Source organism: Cyprinus carpio, chromosome A18 (genome assembly GCF_018340385.1).
Source record: "Cyprinus carpio isolate SPL01 chromosome A18, ASM1834038v1, whole genome shotgun sequence".
Taxonomy (NCBI): Eukaryota; Metazoa; Chordata; class Actinopteri; order Cypriniformes; family Cyprinidae; genus Cyprinus; species Cyprinus carpio.
In genome coordinates, this window is record NC_056589.1 from 28232265 (window position 1) to 28245277 (window position 13013).

A 13013-nucleotide genomic window follows, 5' to 3' on the forward strand; every position below is an offset into this window, starting at 1 on the left:
AGTTAACTGTGTTGTTTTGTGTAGCGCATGCTGCTTCCAAAAAGTCTCTTATTATAGGATGATGACTTAAAAGGTAGCTGCCTACATAGCAAAGCAGAGCTACAGAATGAATAGGGGTCACTGACATATCCAAGGCTCAGTCTGAAGAACGCTGTGTGGCCTTTATCTCCAGTAACGATGCTCTGGTGTGTGACCTTGCTGTGGTAATTACGGAGGTATATGCCGGAGGAGATTAGGCCTGTAATCAGCGCTGGAAATTCAGTCTATTGTGTTCAGAGCGAGAGATATTATTATCTGTGCCACCGCAACAATGTGAGAATACCAGCATGACTATAAAAGATCTGTAATCCAGTGTGCATTGCAAAAAAAAAAGCAAAATCTGTCACAAGTAAACATGAATTTTTTTAGAGGATGATTATCCATAATAAGCTGAGATGCTTCAAAAATATTTTGCACGTAAAAAAATAACAGGAACGACAAAATGGAGAGTAAATCTTGACAGAACTTTCATTTTTGGTCTAATATTTCTTTAAAATGCTCTCAGGTATCAAAAAAACATAATCTCAACTTCTTAACCAAAATTCAACGATGACAACGAAAGAATAAACAAGTGCCTTTATCTACGATGCATTAAAAAGGCATTTATAATGTACAATATAATGCATTCATTATAATATTTGCAGATTCCTTACATCTGAAATTGGACATTAGTATCAGTTTTAATGAAATATACGTATCTTAAGTGGATGCATTGCAATGCATATTTAATGCATTAAAAACATCTGTATGATGCATCATATATAAAGGCATTAAATAAAGTGTTACTGAATAAACTTCCATCTCAGCACTGAAACACACACACAAACTCAGCAAGCTCATATTATATCAGTCTATTCCCACACTGCCTTTCATATCCTCCAGGAGCAACGCTGCAATCTCATAATGTCCGGCAGAATAAAAGCATCATCTCGGGATCAATAGGTAAACAAGGCAAACAGCAGTCGCGTCTCCGGAGAGGGCTGGGTTATAGCGGTTAACCCTGACGATTCATGAATGAAACCGGTGTAAATTCAACCCAATCACGGACGTCCATGGCACACACAGCATTTGTGAATATGCATTTACCAAGTTGGTCGGCTTTTGAATGCAAAACAGATGGCATGTACTTAAAAAATAACTAGTGTGAGGCTTTTATGACCTCAGCATGCATGCACTCATATCACAAATGAAGCTTGAGGCAAATGTGCACAAACCGGTGTGTATGAACATATCAGATCTATAGAGTCAATGTCATCCCCAAGGACACACCTTAGTTAATAAAGAGAGAGAGTGTCTGGATTTCATGTTAAATGCACTTCTGCTGACAGCTGGGAGAGCTTTGGGCTTGGTGTGCTGCGAAATGAATGTAAAATCACATTTGGAAGAAGAAGAAAAATATAAGCAAAACTGAAATGTTTTTTACTTTTTTGGCTGACTATCTGAAATGAAATCTGATATTATATATATATATATATATATATATATATATATATATATATATATATAATGAAGATTTCAGATGCAAAAAGTGCCATCTGAAACTTTCTTCTAAAATTTGCATTTTTATCAGTTGCCTATGTTTAGGTTCAGTAATTTTAGTATAGGTTCTTTTCTGTGCCATTAAAGTGAAATAAATGAACACACACACACACACACACACACACACACATATAGGAGCTTGATAAAAATGCTCATTTTAGATTAAAATTTCAGACGGCAATTAGAGGCTTTTGCATCTGAACTCTTCATATATAAACTAAATTGTATAAAATATAACTGTAATTATTTAAAAGCAGTAAATATGATTGATACACCTTCAAATTTAACATTTTTAGACACTCAATGCCAAAGAAGGACCATTTTGTAGGTTCCCCGATAGAACCGTTCATTTTGTTTCTTAGTGTACATTTTAATCCAAATAATCTTTTTTTTTTTTTTTTTTTTTTTTTGTGTAAAGGAATTTTTTGAAGGGTGTTGATTTTAAGGATTTTGTTGTTATAAAGAACATTTATTTTTTTAAGAGTGCACTAATCATGACAAAAGTGCATCTCTCTTTTGTTCTTTTTCAACACTTCTGGTTTGACTATCAAGACAGCAGATAGTCCCTAATTTGAATTTAAACCCACATTGTTTTGCTGTTTTGTGTCAGAACAACTATTTTCTGTGTCACACCACACACTGATTGATCCGGGTGTAAAGTGAGCAGTGTTTCGGAGGGACACAGAGCCTGTACCTGAAATCGCTGTAGGGGTGAATGATCCAGAAACCCGCGGATTTGACCCGTTCTTGCTCCCGTTCCACCGCTTTCTCGCTCCCAAACATCCTCAGGGAAAACTTGTTGACCCCGGGCTGCAGCATCGCCCCAAACTGCCTGTGCATGAAGCCCGCTTGATAAAACCTCTCGTCGTCCGGCAGGATCTGCTCGATGCCCTCCAGCTTTATAAAGCCAGCCTGCTGCTCCGGGACGCCCGGTATCTGCTGCTGCTGGCTCGCGCCCGCATCCTCACACCCGCCGCCGCCCCCCGCGGCTCCAGGAGGGCTCTCCTCGCTCGGGGTGACTTCTCCCTCCGTGATCAGACGCCTCTGCTCCGCTACATCCGAGTCGTGGACGTGCCGACTGGTGATGGACGACAGGCTCCCTCGGAACCTCCGGCAGTCCCCGTTAGAGCTGGTCTTCACGGGTCTCCCGATGTCCGTCTCCATGATCACGGACTCTCCGCTTCGGGTCTCCCCCGCGGAGGTCGGCGCCGGCAGGGGCTTCATCCGGATGCTCTTCCTCCGGGTGTCCTTGTCGGTGTCTTCTGCATCACCCATGATGGACGCTTTCTGCCCGATGTGCTGAGGCAAACTGTCGAGCCTTTTACGCGTGGACGAATGCAACCTGTCCATTATGACATTGAAACGGGCGCGCGATCAACTCAATGACAAACGAATTCAGCTCGGGTGTAATTATCGCCACAAATCCCTGTGCACCGGAACCCGAACAGTCTGAAGGGTCAAACCAACCTGTCTTTCGCTCACGGCGCATTAGGATACCTGGCTGCCCAAATCCAGTGGTCTCCAGCTTCAAGGCACTGACTGTGCTGCTCTGCGAGCACGTATAAAGGGCGCGCGGGTCACGGGTCCCTGTCGGCTGTCAATCACGATCGAGTAGCCCACATCTACCGCGCATCGCTGACTTCACCGCCTTCCGCCGTCCCGAGTCGCTCTGATCCCGTGAATATTCACGGTGATGCTGATCTCTCGGGTTGCCATAGAAGCGAGAGCGCAGCTGAGCCCTCCCACACCTCCCGAGCCTTTACCCGGGTCTCCTCGCGCAAAAATAACATTTAACTCGGCTTTATTTTGACTTTTTGTGATGGAGATCACTGACAGAGATGGAAGCCCGTTAAAAAAACATTAAAAAAGGTTATCGCGACTCTTTATCTCACAATTCGGACCTTTTTCACAGAATTGTGACATATAAACTGACTTATAAAGTCAATTCTGAAAAAAAAATAAATAAATAATAATAAAAAAATGTCAGAATTGCAAGTTTGTATAAAAAAAAAAATCAGAATTGTGCGATGAAAAGTCGCGATTACCTTTTTTATTTTTATTCAATTCAGTGGCGGGAACGGGCTTCCACTGACAGGTGTCAATAACCCCGGGAAAATAGATTTATACAAATTAAATCAACATTGTGATGTTTTAATACGCTTTCATGTAATTCCTCAGATTTTAACGAATGATAGGCCTTATTTCAAAACGTAATATTGATTTGTTAATTAAATAAAATTACACTATTAACCTTAATTTACTCTGAAACATATTATTTTAATTATTTAATTAACATAAAATTCGACGTTGAATATATTGACGCATGCGCACAATTGTAAGAGTAATAACGTCATGCGATTTAAATATTAACCGTCAGTTGGTTCTGTGTCTCCGCCTCCGCCTTTTCATCGGTTTCACTCGCTTCATTTTCTGGAAGAAAAAAAGGTAACGTTAAACGCGAATATGGAAAGTGGTTCTTCACCCGAAGAACATTCGAAAGACACGACGATTTCGAATTGTGTTTGGAAACTGCGACGCTACGGTCGATTTCTCCCTGAAGGCAAAGCAAAATCCAAATCCTCGGCCAGTAACCGCGCGTGGAAGGTGAGAACATTTTCGTTTTATAACTGAACTATATTTATTTCTTATTCATTCAGACATTTCAGTGTGGGGAAAACAAACACCATTCGTTTTAACCACAAGTTGATGTTGTTTCGGAAAAAAGAGTTTAGTGAGGAGTTGGCAAGATAAAAAAAAAAAAAAGTTCCATTACATTAGTACTACTAATAAAAACAATAATTCTAAATGAAAATAATAATATATAATAATAATAATAATAATAATATATATATATATAAATATATATATATATATATATATATATATATATTAAAGACAATGTGAGTGTTGTATGCTCTACCATTGAATTGTTGTGTTTGATGTTTGATGTATTGTTATATGGCTGCTAAGGTGTTTTGGGTGGTTGTTAGGGTGTAGGTAAATGGATGCTGGGTGTTTTAGGTGGTTGCTAGGGTGTTGCCGAGTGGATACTGGGTGTTTTGGGTGGTTCCTAGGGTGTTGCTTATTAGATTCTGGGTGTTTTGGCTGGTTTCTAGGGTGTTGCTGAGTGGATGCTGGGTGTATTGGGTGGTTGCTAGGGCATTGCTGAGTGTATGCTGACTGTTGTGGGCGGTTGCTAGGGTGCTGAGTGGATGCTGGATGTTTTGGGTGGTTGATAGTGTGTTGCTGAGTGGAAGCTGGGTATTTTGGGTGGTTGCTAGGGCGTGGCTGAGTGCATGCTGGGTGTTTTGGGTGGTTGCTAGGGTTTTGCTGAGTGGACGCTGGGTTTTTTTGTGGTTCCTAGGTTGTTGCTGAGTGGATGCTGGGTATTTTGGGTGGTTGCTAGGGCATTGCTGAGTGTATGCTGACTATTTTTGGCGGTTGTTAGGGTGCAGAGTGGACGCTGGATGTTTTGGGTGATTGATAGTGTGTTGCTGAGTGCATGCTGGGTGTTTGCTGAGTGCATGCTGGGTGTTTTGGGTGGTTGCTAGGGTTTTGCTGAGTGGACGCTGGGTTTTTTTGTGGTTGCTAGGTTGTTGCTGAGTGGATGCTGGGTATTTTGGGTGGTTGCTAGGGCATTGCTGAGTGTATGCTGGCTGTTTTAGGCAGTTGCTAGCGTGTTGAGTGGATGCTGCATGTTTTGGGTGGTTGATAGTGTGTTGCTAAGTGGAAGCTGGGTGTATTGGGTGGTTGCTAGGGTGTGGCTGAGTGCATGCTGGGTGTTTTGGGTGGTTGCTAGGGTTTTGCTGAATGGATGCTGGATGTTTTGGGTGGTTGCTAGGGTGTTCCTGGTTGTTTTGGGTGGTTGCTAGGGTGTTGCTGAGTGGATGCTGGATGTTTTGGGTGGTTGCTAGGGTGTTGCCGAGTGGATGCTGGGTGTTTTGGGTGGTTGCTAGGGTGGTCCTGTATGTTTTGGGTGGTTGCTAGGGTGTTCCAGGGTGTTTTGTGTGGTTGCTAGGGTACTGCTGAGTGGAAGCTGGGTGTTTCGTGGATGCTTGCTGTTATATTGTGTTTTCTGTTATATTCTGGTTTTTGTGTTTAGTTTCAGATTTTTGTTTCTTTTGGATTTTGGAGTCCAGCTGGAGCTGAATATTCTGGGCTCTGGTCATCTGCTAGTGTCTCAAGGCCAGGAACTCTTGGTAAGATTATATGAAAACACACAGGATCTGTCCAGTGACCAATAAAAATGGTTTTTTTTTTGGCCGGATATGAATCGCTGCTCTCTAAGCCGTCGACGCTCTTCTTCCCATCAGGCTCTAAGTGCGAGGTCAGGATAGCGCAGGTTCCGCTGAGCCCATCATAAGAGCTTGACCGTATTTCTTTTAACCCGCAGAAAGAACAGCATAATCCCCTTTCCGTCCCGCTGGGCCTGTCGCTGTCCCTTTGGGATTGGCAGGCTGAGTGCTTCGGATATCTCCCAACAATAAGCCTCAATCTTGGACTCGTGGACACAATAGTCTCTGGCTCCTCGCGGTGAGCTGCGGAGCTGCGTTTGGAGAATGACTCACTTTTTGAGCTTTTATGCAGAACAACAGAGCCGAGATGTTGAGAGCAGGGTGTTCAGATGTTTTATTATACGTAACAAGTTTACAGACATTTCCATTTACCAAATAGAAAAAAGCTCTGAATTTCCATTTCTGTCAAATCAGGAACGTGTGCAGTCTAATCTTTCTTTACTTGCACAAGAAAACAGTTGCAAAGAACAACGCCGTGCAATGCAGATGCAATATTTGACATGCAAAGATCATCATTTTAATCTTATCTGCTTTAAGAATTTCTACAGAGAGGAATAATCTGTTTTGCATTCTTTTTTTTAGGTTAAAATATGTACTTAATGTGAGGTGCAGCTCTGCAGAAGCATGTTGTTTTTTCAATCACTGCACTTTCTATAGAAACCAAATTCTAAGATGATGATTCCAGTTTTGATTTAGCAAGAAACAAGGTGAAAGTTTCCCTGTTTGTTCTCTCTGTAAGACTTAACTTAACTAAACCCACTTAAGTAGTTTCTTGCATTGCCTGTGTCTTGGTGAAGGTGATAGTCACTCAGGCATTGATGTTGTGAGTGGAGCCCCCTTCTGACATGATTGTGTAATAGCAAAAAAAAACATTCAAATTTTCTCCAGAACAAAATTTCTGTTTCTGATTCTGCATTAAACACGCCGGAGGAGGTTGCTGACGGCTGCTCGGCTGTTTTCAGCCAGATATAATCCTACTAAACGAGTCTTTGCTGGATAACGATGATGTGTGGTGCTGTTTTCAGGAGGGCTTTTCTCTGCTCAACGCACAGAGCTTCTTGAAAATCCAGCACAAATCAGACAGTCTGCTGTTCAACATCACAATCAAGGTGAGAAGCAGCACTGCGATTTTTCACATTCATATATTTTGGATGAATGAAGTATATTCCGGTACCTTGATCTGCGGTTTAACACCCATCTGAAACACTCAACAGGATGTGATGCGTGCGTGCATCACAAAAAAAAAACTAAAAAACTGCTTCCGAGTGACCTCCAACTCACAGCTCAAAGACAAACTCTGTGGCTTTTTAATTAAGCTACTTATATGTTTAGTGAACACTGATGCATTTCTCGAAAACAACAGTCCATGTTAAGTTAAAGTGATAGGGTTGCAAACAATATAGCATCCTGTACGTGGAAATGCAATGCATAAATAGTTGCAAATGTGTTTTTGTGTTTGCACACGTTAATGCTGTTTAGTGTGTAGTGTTTGTTTAGTGTAATCTGATGTTTCTGTGCTTTTTTTGTGTAAGGGTGAGAGCCGTTTGATCCGACTGCAGTTTGAGGGAAGTAGTCGTGCGGAAGCGGCTGGTTTTTGCAGTAAAGCTGTGGAGAGGCTGCAGGATTATGTTCCTGTCCAGCAGCATCTGAGCACACCTGCATCTGCTGCTCCAGCCGATCCTGCAGAACCTGGACCATCTACACAGCAGCAGCAGCAGCAGGTTGGAAATACTCAGAAAGCTGGTTGCAGTGATAAGAGTGAGTGACAGTGGGTTTGTTCTTTGGCTCCTAGCAGGTCACTGGTGAGCTTCCGGGTAAGTGCTGGATAACACCGCTAAATGAGCGAGGCCTGAGCAGAAAACAAGCAACTATCTATCTGCATAAACATTAACAAGCTAACACTTTTAATGCATGTAATGTGACACGTAACAGAAATAATATAAGCATTAAATTGGATCACGAGTCATGACACAATTTGAGAAACGATGAAAGATAATTAACATTTATATCAATGTTGAAATGGCTTCTGAAACACGTTTAATGCATGTGACATATAACAGAAAATCTAGCAGGAAATTATGTAGGACGAGATTTAATTGAGTCACAACACAACTGGCTTGTGATTTTATCAATTCATATTATTTTTCACTTGGTTAGTCATCAGAAATCATTTGAGAAGTTATGATATTTTGATGTAAGATCTCTCTGGACTTACTGTGCATAATATTTATATCAAGCTATAAACAGAAATGAGTTGTGCAACACGTTTATTGCATGTAATGTTATGTATAGGCTAAAAATATATTTAGCAGGAAATAATGCAGTACAAGATTTAATTGGATGACAGAACTGGCTTATGATTTATTGAATATTTTTCCCTTTGGTTATTCATCTGAAATTCATTCAGTTATATTTTGATGAAAGTTTTATCATGCAAATATGAATTGTGCATAATAAGGAACATTTATTAAAAAATAAACTTAGTTTTGATTTCTTGTTAAGGGCAGTTAATATAACTAATAATCAGTTAATTAGTTTTTCCGTCACTAGGTGGTGCGGTTGCCACATAATGATAATAAATGGGCGCTGAGAGGGAATTAATCCCACCCTCAGCTGAACTGCTTATTTGTGAATCTGAAATGTAAGGTTATAAATATAGTGAACACACAGCACAAAGGGAAGTCTCGGTGTAAAATATGGTTAGTGACAGCGATGAGAAAGATTGGCAGGGACGAAGACATTCAATTAGTAATCAGGGTATTGATTGGCTGGCGAGACCCTCCGTGTGAGTCCTGAGACTGTAATGAACAGATCTATTTCTGTTTCCTCTTCAGGCCCCTGAAGATGCACCACGGGTGGCCCCTGCCGTTGCCATGGGACCGCTGTCAATCAAACACCTTTCTCAGGTACCACTGGGTCTCCATTGATCTGGGGTCGAGTCACTGCGTTAGATGCTGTAGTCGTTGATGTTTTAATTTGACCTCTGAGATGTTATCTGTGAAGTGCACGCTCTAATCTCTTCCTCTCAGTACTTCCTGGGCGAGCGTGAGCTGTCCCTGCCGATGGCGTATCATCAGTGCACGCTGCCCTCTGGAGACCTGGAGGCACTACTGCGCCTCTGTCTGCTCGATGCTGGATTTCCTGCTTTCGTAGAGGAAGTCGAGAAGAAGCTGAAGGAGCTGACGCAAGAATGAGGTAGAACCAATTAACGGCAATGAAGCTTACATATAAATATTAGAGAAATATTAGAAATGTTGTTGACATGCTTGTTAATACATGCAATTAATTTTTTTCAGTTTAACGTGTTAACTAAAGAAAATAAGAGGAAATCAATGACTTCTGTAGCTTTAAGGATGCATCTATATTTAATTGTTTCAGAACTTTGTTCAATTTCTGTATATTTCCTACTTGCTGAAGGGCACATGTAGCTAAATATGACATTTATTATTATAGTGGGATTATGTGAAGATTGTTTAAAGTTCACTTAAATTAGAAGTTAAGTAAATAAGTCTGATAAATGTTAAAATTGATAGCTCGCAATTATACTGTAATGTTGAATGGCTAGTCAATGGTTAAATATTAAGGTGGGAAAAAAACTATTTCATAGAGAGATCAGTAGTATTGATATCAGTGATACTCACCTTCAGACATAAAAAAAGAGATGCTATTAAATAAATATAAAAAAAAAAATACTATTATAATATATATTTTAAAAAGTAAAAAATTTCAGAAAAAATTTAATTAGGTTTTAGAACTACTAAAATTCTTAAAAAACATTTAATTAAAATAAAGCTGAAATAAAATATAAATATTAGAAAACTTAAAAGTAAAAAAAATAGAAAAGTAAAAAATAGAATTCTGAAATAGAATAAGTTTAAGTACTAAAATTACTAAAACTATTAGAAATAATTTTATTAAATGAAATAAACCAGAAATAAAATATAAATATAAGATGAAAAAAATAGAAATGTTGTGTTGGCAACTAACTAAAATAGAATAAGTTTACGCAGCTAAAACTATTAAAAATAATTTTAATTTAATAATTTTAAATAAAGCACTAAAATTACTAAAACTATTAGAAATAATTTCATTAAATGAAATAAACCAGAAATAAAATATAAATATAAGATGAAAAAAAAAATAGAAATGTTGCGTTGGCAACTAACTAAAATAGAATAAGTTAATGCAACTAAAACTATTAAAAATTATTTTGTTAATTTAAATAAAGCTAAAATAAAATATAAATAAGGAAAATTTTAACTTACAAATTTTAATAAATAAATAAAAAATGAAATTTTGCATTGCTGAAGTGAGTCATTTTAAAGCAGACAAATCTCACAGCACATTCATTCAGAATAACACAAACACGTATTTTGGAACCTTTATTCTGAAAAAGGAAACAATTGGTTTCACATAGTTTGTAATGGCTTTAGCTCCACCCACTTCCTCCCTTGTATGTTGGTCCGTTGTCATGGTGACACACACTGTATTGATCAGGAGTTGTCATGCAACTACAGCAGTGCATTTCAAATGCGAAGCACCCTTATCTCTGAATTGTCCCGTTAAAGCTTTTAATTCTCTGAAATTAAACAAACCCGCCCAACCTTACAATTGTCAGTAGGTCTATATGAATACATATTGCATAGGATTATAGCCATGCTGTACAAGAATCATCTTTTCTCTAAAAAGAAACAACATTTACAAAAAAAAAAAAAAGATATATTCTTTTCCTTTTTACAGATGCTATGGTAATATTTGAACACTTACAGCACCACATGTACAAGACGTCTAAATAACTCCAGAAAATAAATGTCACATGTATCCATTTCATTTAATACAATATCAGCTTTAAGATTAAATACTGTTCTGCCAATCACAAATAATCTTGCATTCTAGTTTAAGACAAAACACCTCCTTTTAGTATCGTTTTATTGGATGATAAACTGTACAAAGATCTCAATGATTCCTTACTTTTTTTTTTATCCATTTGTATTTCTTTAAAAACACACGCACGCACACACACACACACACACTAGCTATTCATTTGGATGCAACGCCACTTAAAGTAACAATAGAAAACAATATCTGAATCTTATTCGATTATGTTATTGCATGCATTCGAGACAACATGTAGATATGAAAAAGAATTAGTGCAGCAGGAGGGCATGATAAAAGAACGAAATGCAACGTTAACAGCACATGTAGTAAAATCATCTTCATCATCTTCAGAACGATTCGGGCAGCGTCCACGTTCACACACACATCATGAGCCTGAATAAGGCAAACTTGAGACAGTCTGTATTGTTCGTTTCTGCCAGTGTTACGCTGTCGTTATTGTTGTTTTCTTCTCCACGTGAGGCAGGATATGCGTCGCTGAAAATCGCCAGGAGCGTCTCCTCTCCTCGGATACGTCCGTATGGTCAGGATATGCAGTTGGTCATCTGGAAACAAGGGAAGCATTAGTCGACTGAAGGGAGCGTTCGCATGCTGTGCAGAAATAAAGAGTAAACCTTCAGCTGTCTTCTCCGTCGGTCCGTGGGCTCAGTTGGCGTTCCGCTGTCGTACGTTTTTGTCTTTGTGGTTGTTTGTAGAGTTGGTTTTTCTGCATGACCGATGTGTACGGTTAAACACTTTGAAGCATTATAACAAGACGTGTTAATAAACTCATTTATAGTGTTCATGAATTGTGTTCTTACATTGGTGCAACTGGCTCGTCATCTTCATCAGGGACGACACGCAGGTGAGGAACATGCAAGAAAAACATATTAATTCATCACACGTTACACTGGATCTTTTTTCTGAAGTGGTAGGTTTAAGTAACACAAAATGAGATGATAAATTGTGTGTTATCTGGTGTGGTGTTTGTTGAAATGGAAGAGAAGTGAATTTTTTGTTATTTTGTTTGTTTTTTTTTTTTTTTTTTTATGTTTTATTTTCTGTCTGGGCTCATGGTGTCAACTGAAGTGCATAAACACATAAATGGTTTGTAAATGTTTATATTCTCTATTAATATTAATATTAATAGGATTTCCACTGAGGACATTATTTGGGTTCTCAAGGTTATCACAAATATCAGTGAATTTTAAAATTATGATTTTCTGCATGGCTTGGACAAGTCATAGAAATGAATATGGTTATGGTTATGCTCAGTTATAATAATAATAATAATAATTATTGTAGTAATAGTAATGTGAATTGATATGGATATGGTTTTGATTAGATAAGAAATAAACATACAAAAAAAAAAATAATAATAATTTTGAGCTGAAATAAAATATAAATATTAGATGAAAAACTTAAAATAATATTTAAAAAAAAAAGGGAATGTTACCTTGGCAACTAACTGAAATAAATTAAGCTTAAGTACTAAAATAAAAAAAATAAATAAAAAAAATTAATTGAAATAAAGCTAAAATAAAATATAAACATTAGATGAAAAACTCAAAATATTTAAAATGGGAAATGTTGTCTTGGCGAATAAATGAATAAATTAGTAAAATTACTAAAAATAATTTTGTTAATTGAAATAAATCTGAAAAATTAAAAATTTTTAAATTGGTTGATGTTGTCTTGGAGTTTTAATGAAGTAGAAATGCTGCCTCGGTAACTCACTAAAATAAAATACTTTTAAATTGCAGTAATAAAATTATTAAACTTGAAAATCATTTTGTTAACTGAAATAATGCTAAAATAAAATATAGAAAATAAAATGAAAAAAATAAAATAAAAATAAAACACACACATATATATATATATATATATATATATATATATATATATATATTATATATATATATATATATATATATATATATATATATATTATATATATAGCAATTATGAACAGTAATTTATTAAAATAAAATATAGAAAATTTATATATATAAATATATATATATCAGTTTTGAACAACTAGAAAAGACATGGAAATCAGTTGGTGTGGTGACCCTGCATAAATCTCTGCAGATGAATAAACCAGCAGTGAATCTGGAGCAGGTTATTGCTGATGCAGGAAGGTTGTTTGAGTTAGAGGTCACTACAGACAGATGGCTAGTTCTGGTTAGTGTATGTGTATCGGGACACAGAGCAGGTTATGACGGGACACACATCTGAGATCAAAACCTCATCCTTTTGAATTCA

The 13013-nt window shown here is 37.6% G+C and overlaps 3 protein-coding genes across 4 annotated transcripts in view; 1 reads left to right on the forward strand and 2 right to left on the reverse strand.

Moving 5' to 3' along the window:
* LOC109110424 (potassium/sodium hyperpolarization-activated cyclic nucleotide-gated channel 3-like) overlaps positions 1-4033 on the reverse strand; it is a 71673-nt gene extending 67640 nt beyond the window's left edge. The window contains 1 exon segment of the mRNA XM_042775730.1: positions 2273-4033. Within this exon segment, the coding sequence (XP_042631664.1) occupies positions 2273-2928 (656 nt within the window). The 5' untranslated portion in view covers positions 2929-4033.
* Positions 4034-4041: 8 nt separating this feature from the next.
* Positions 4042-11551, forward strand: rec114 (REC114 meiotic recombination protein). Its single transcript, XM_042775842.1, has 7 exons — positions 4042-4182; positions 5718-5777; positions 6899-6982; positions 7406-7594; positions 8708-8779; positions 8903-9068; positions 11236-11551. The coding sequence occupies exons 1-6, from the start codon at positions 4042-4044 to the stop codon at positions 9065-9067; spliced, it is 711 nt and encodes a 236-aa protein (XP_042631776.1). The 3' UTR covers position 9068; positions 11236-11551.
* nptnb (neuroplastin b) overlaps positions 10243-13013 on the reverse strand; it is a 40488-nt gene continuing 37717 nt past the window's right edge. The window contains exons 7-9 of one of the 2 annotated variants that reach the window (XM_042775732.1): positions 11570-11591; positions 11384-11475; positions 10243-11314 (exon numbers count right to left, since the gene is read on the reverse strand). In XM_042775732.1, the coding sequence (XP_042631666.1) occupies positions 11415-11475; positions 11570-11591 (83 nt within the window). In that variant the 3' untranslated portion in view covers positions 10243-11314; positions 11384-11414. The remainder of the gene's footprint in view (positions 11315-11383; positions 11476-11569; positions 11592-13013) is intronic. The other variant, XM_042775733.1, reaches the window with a different exon arrangement.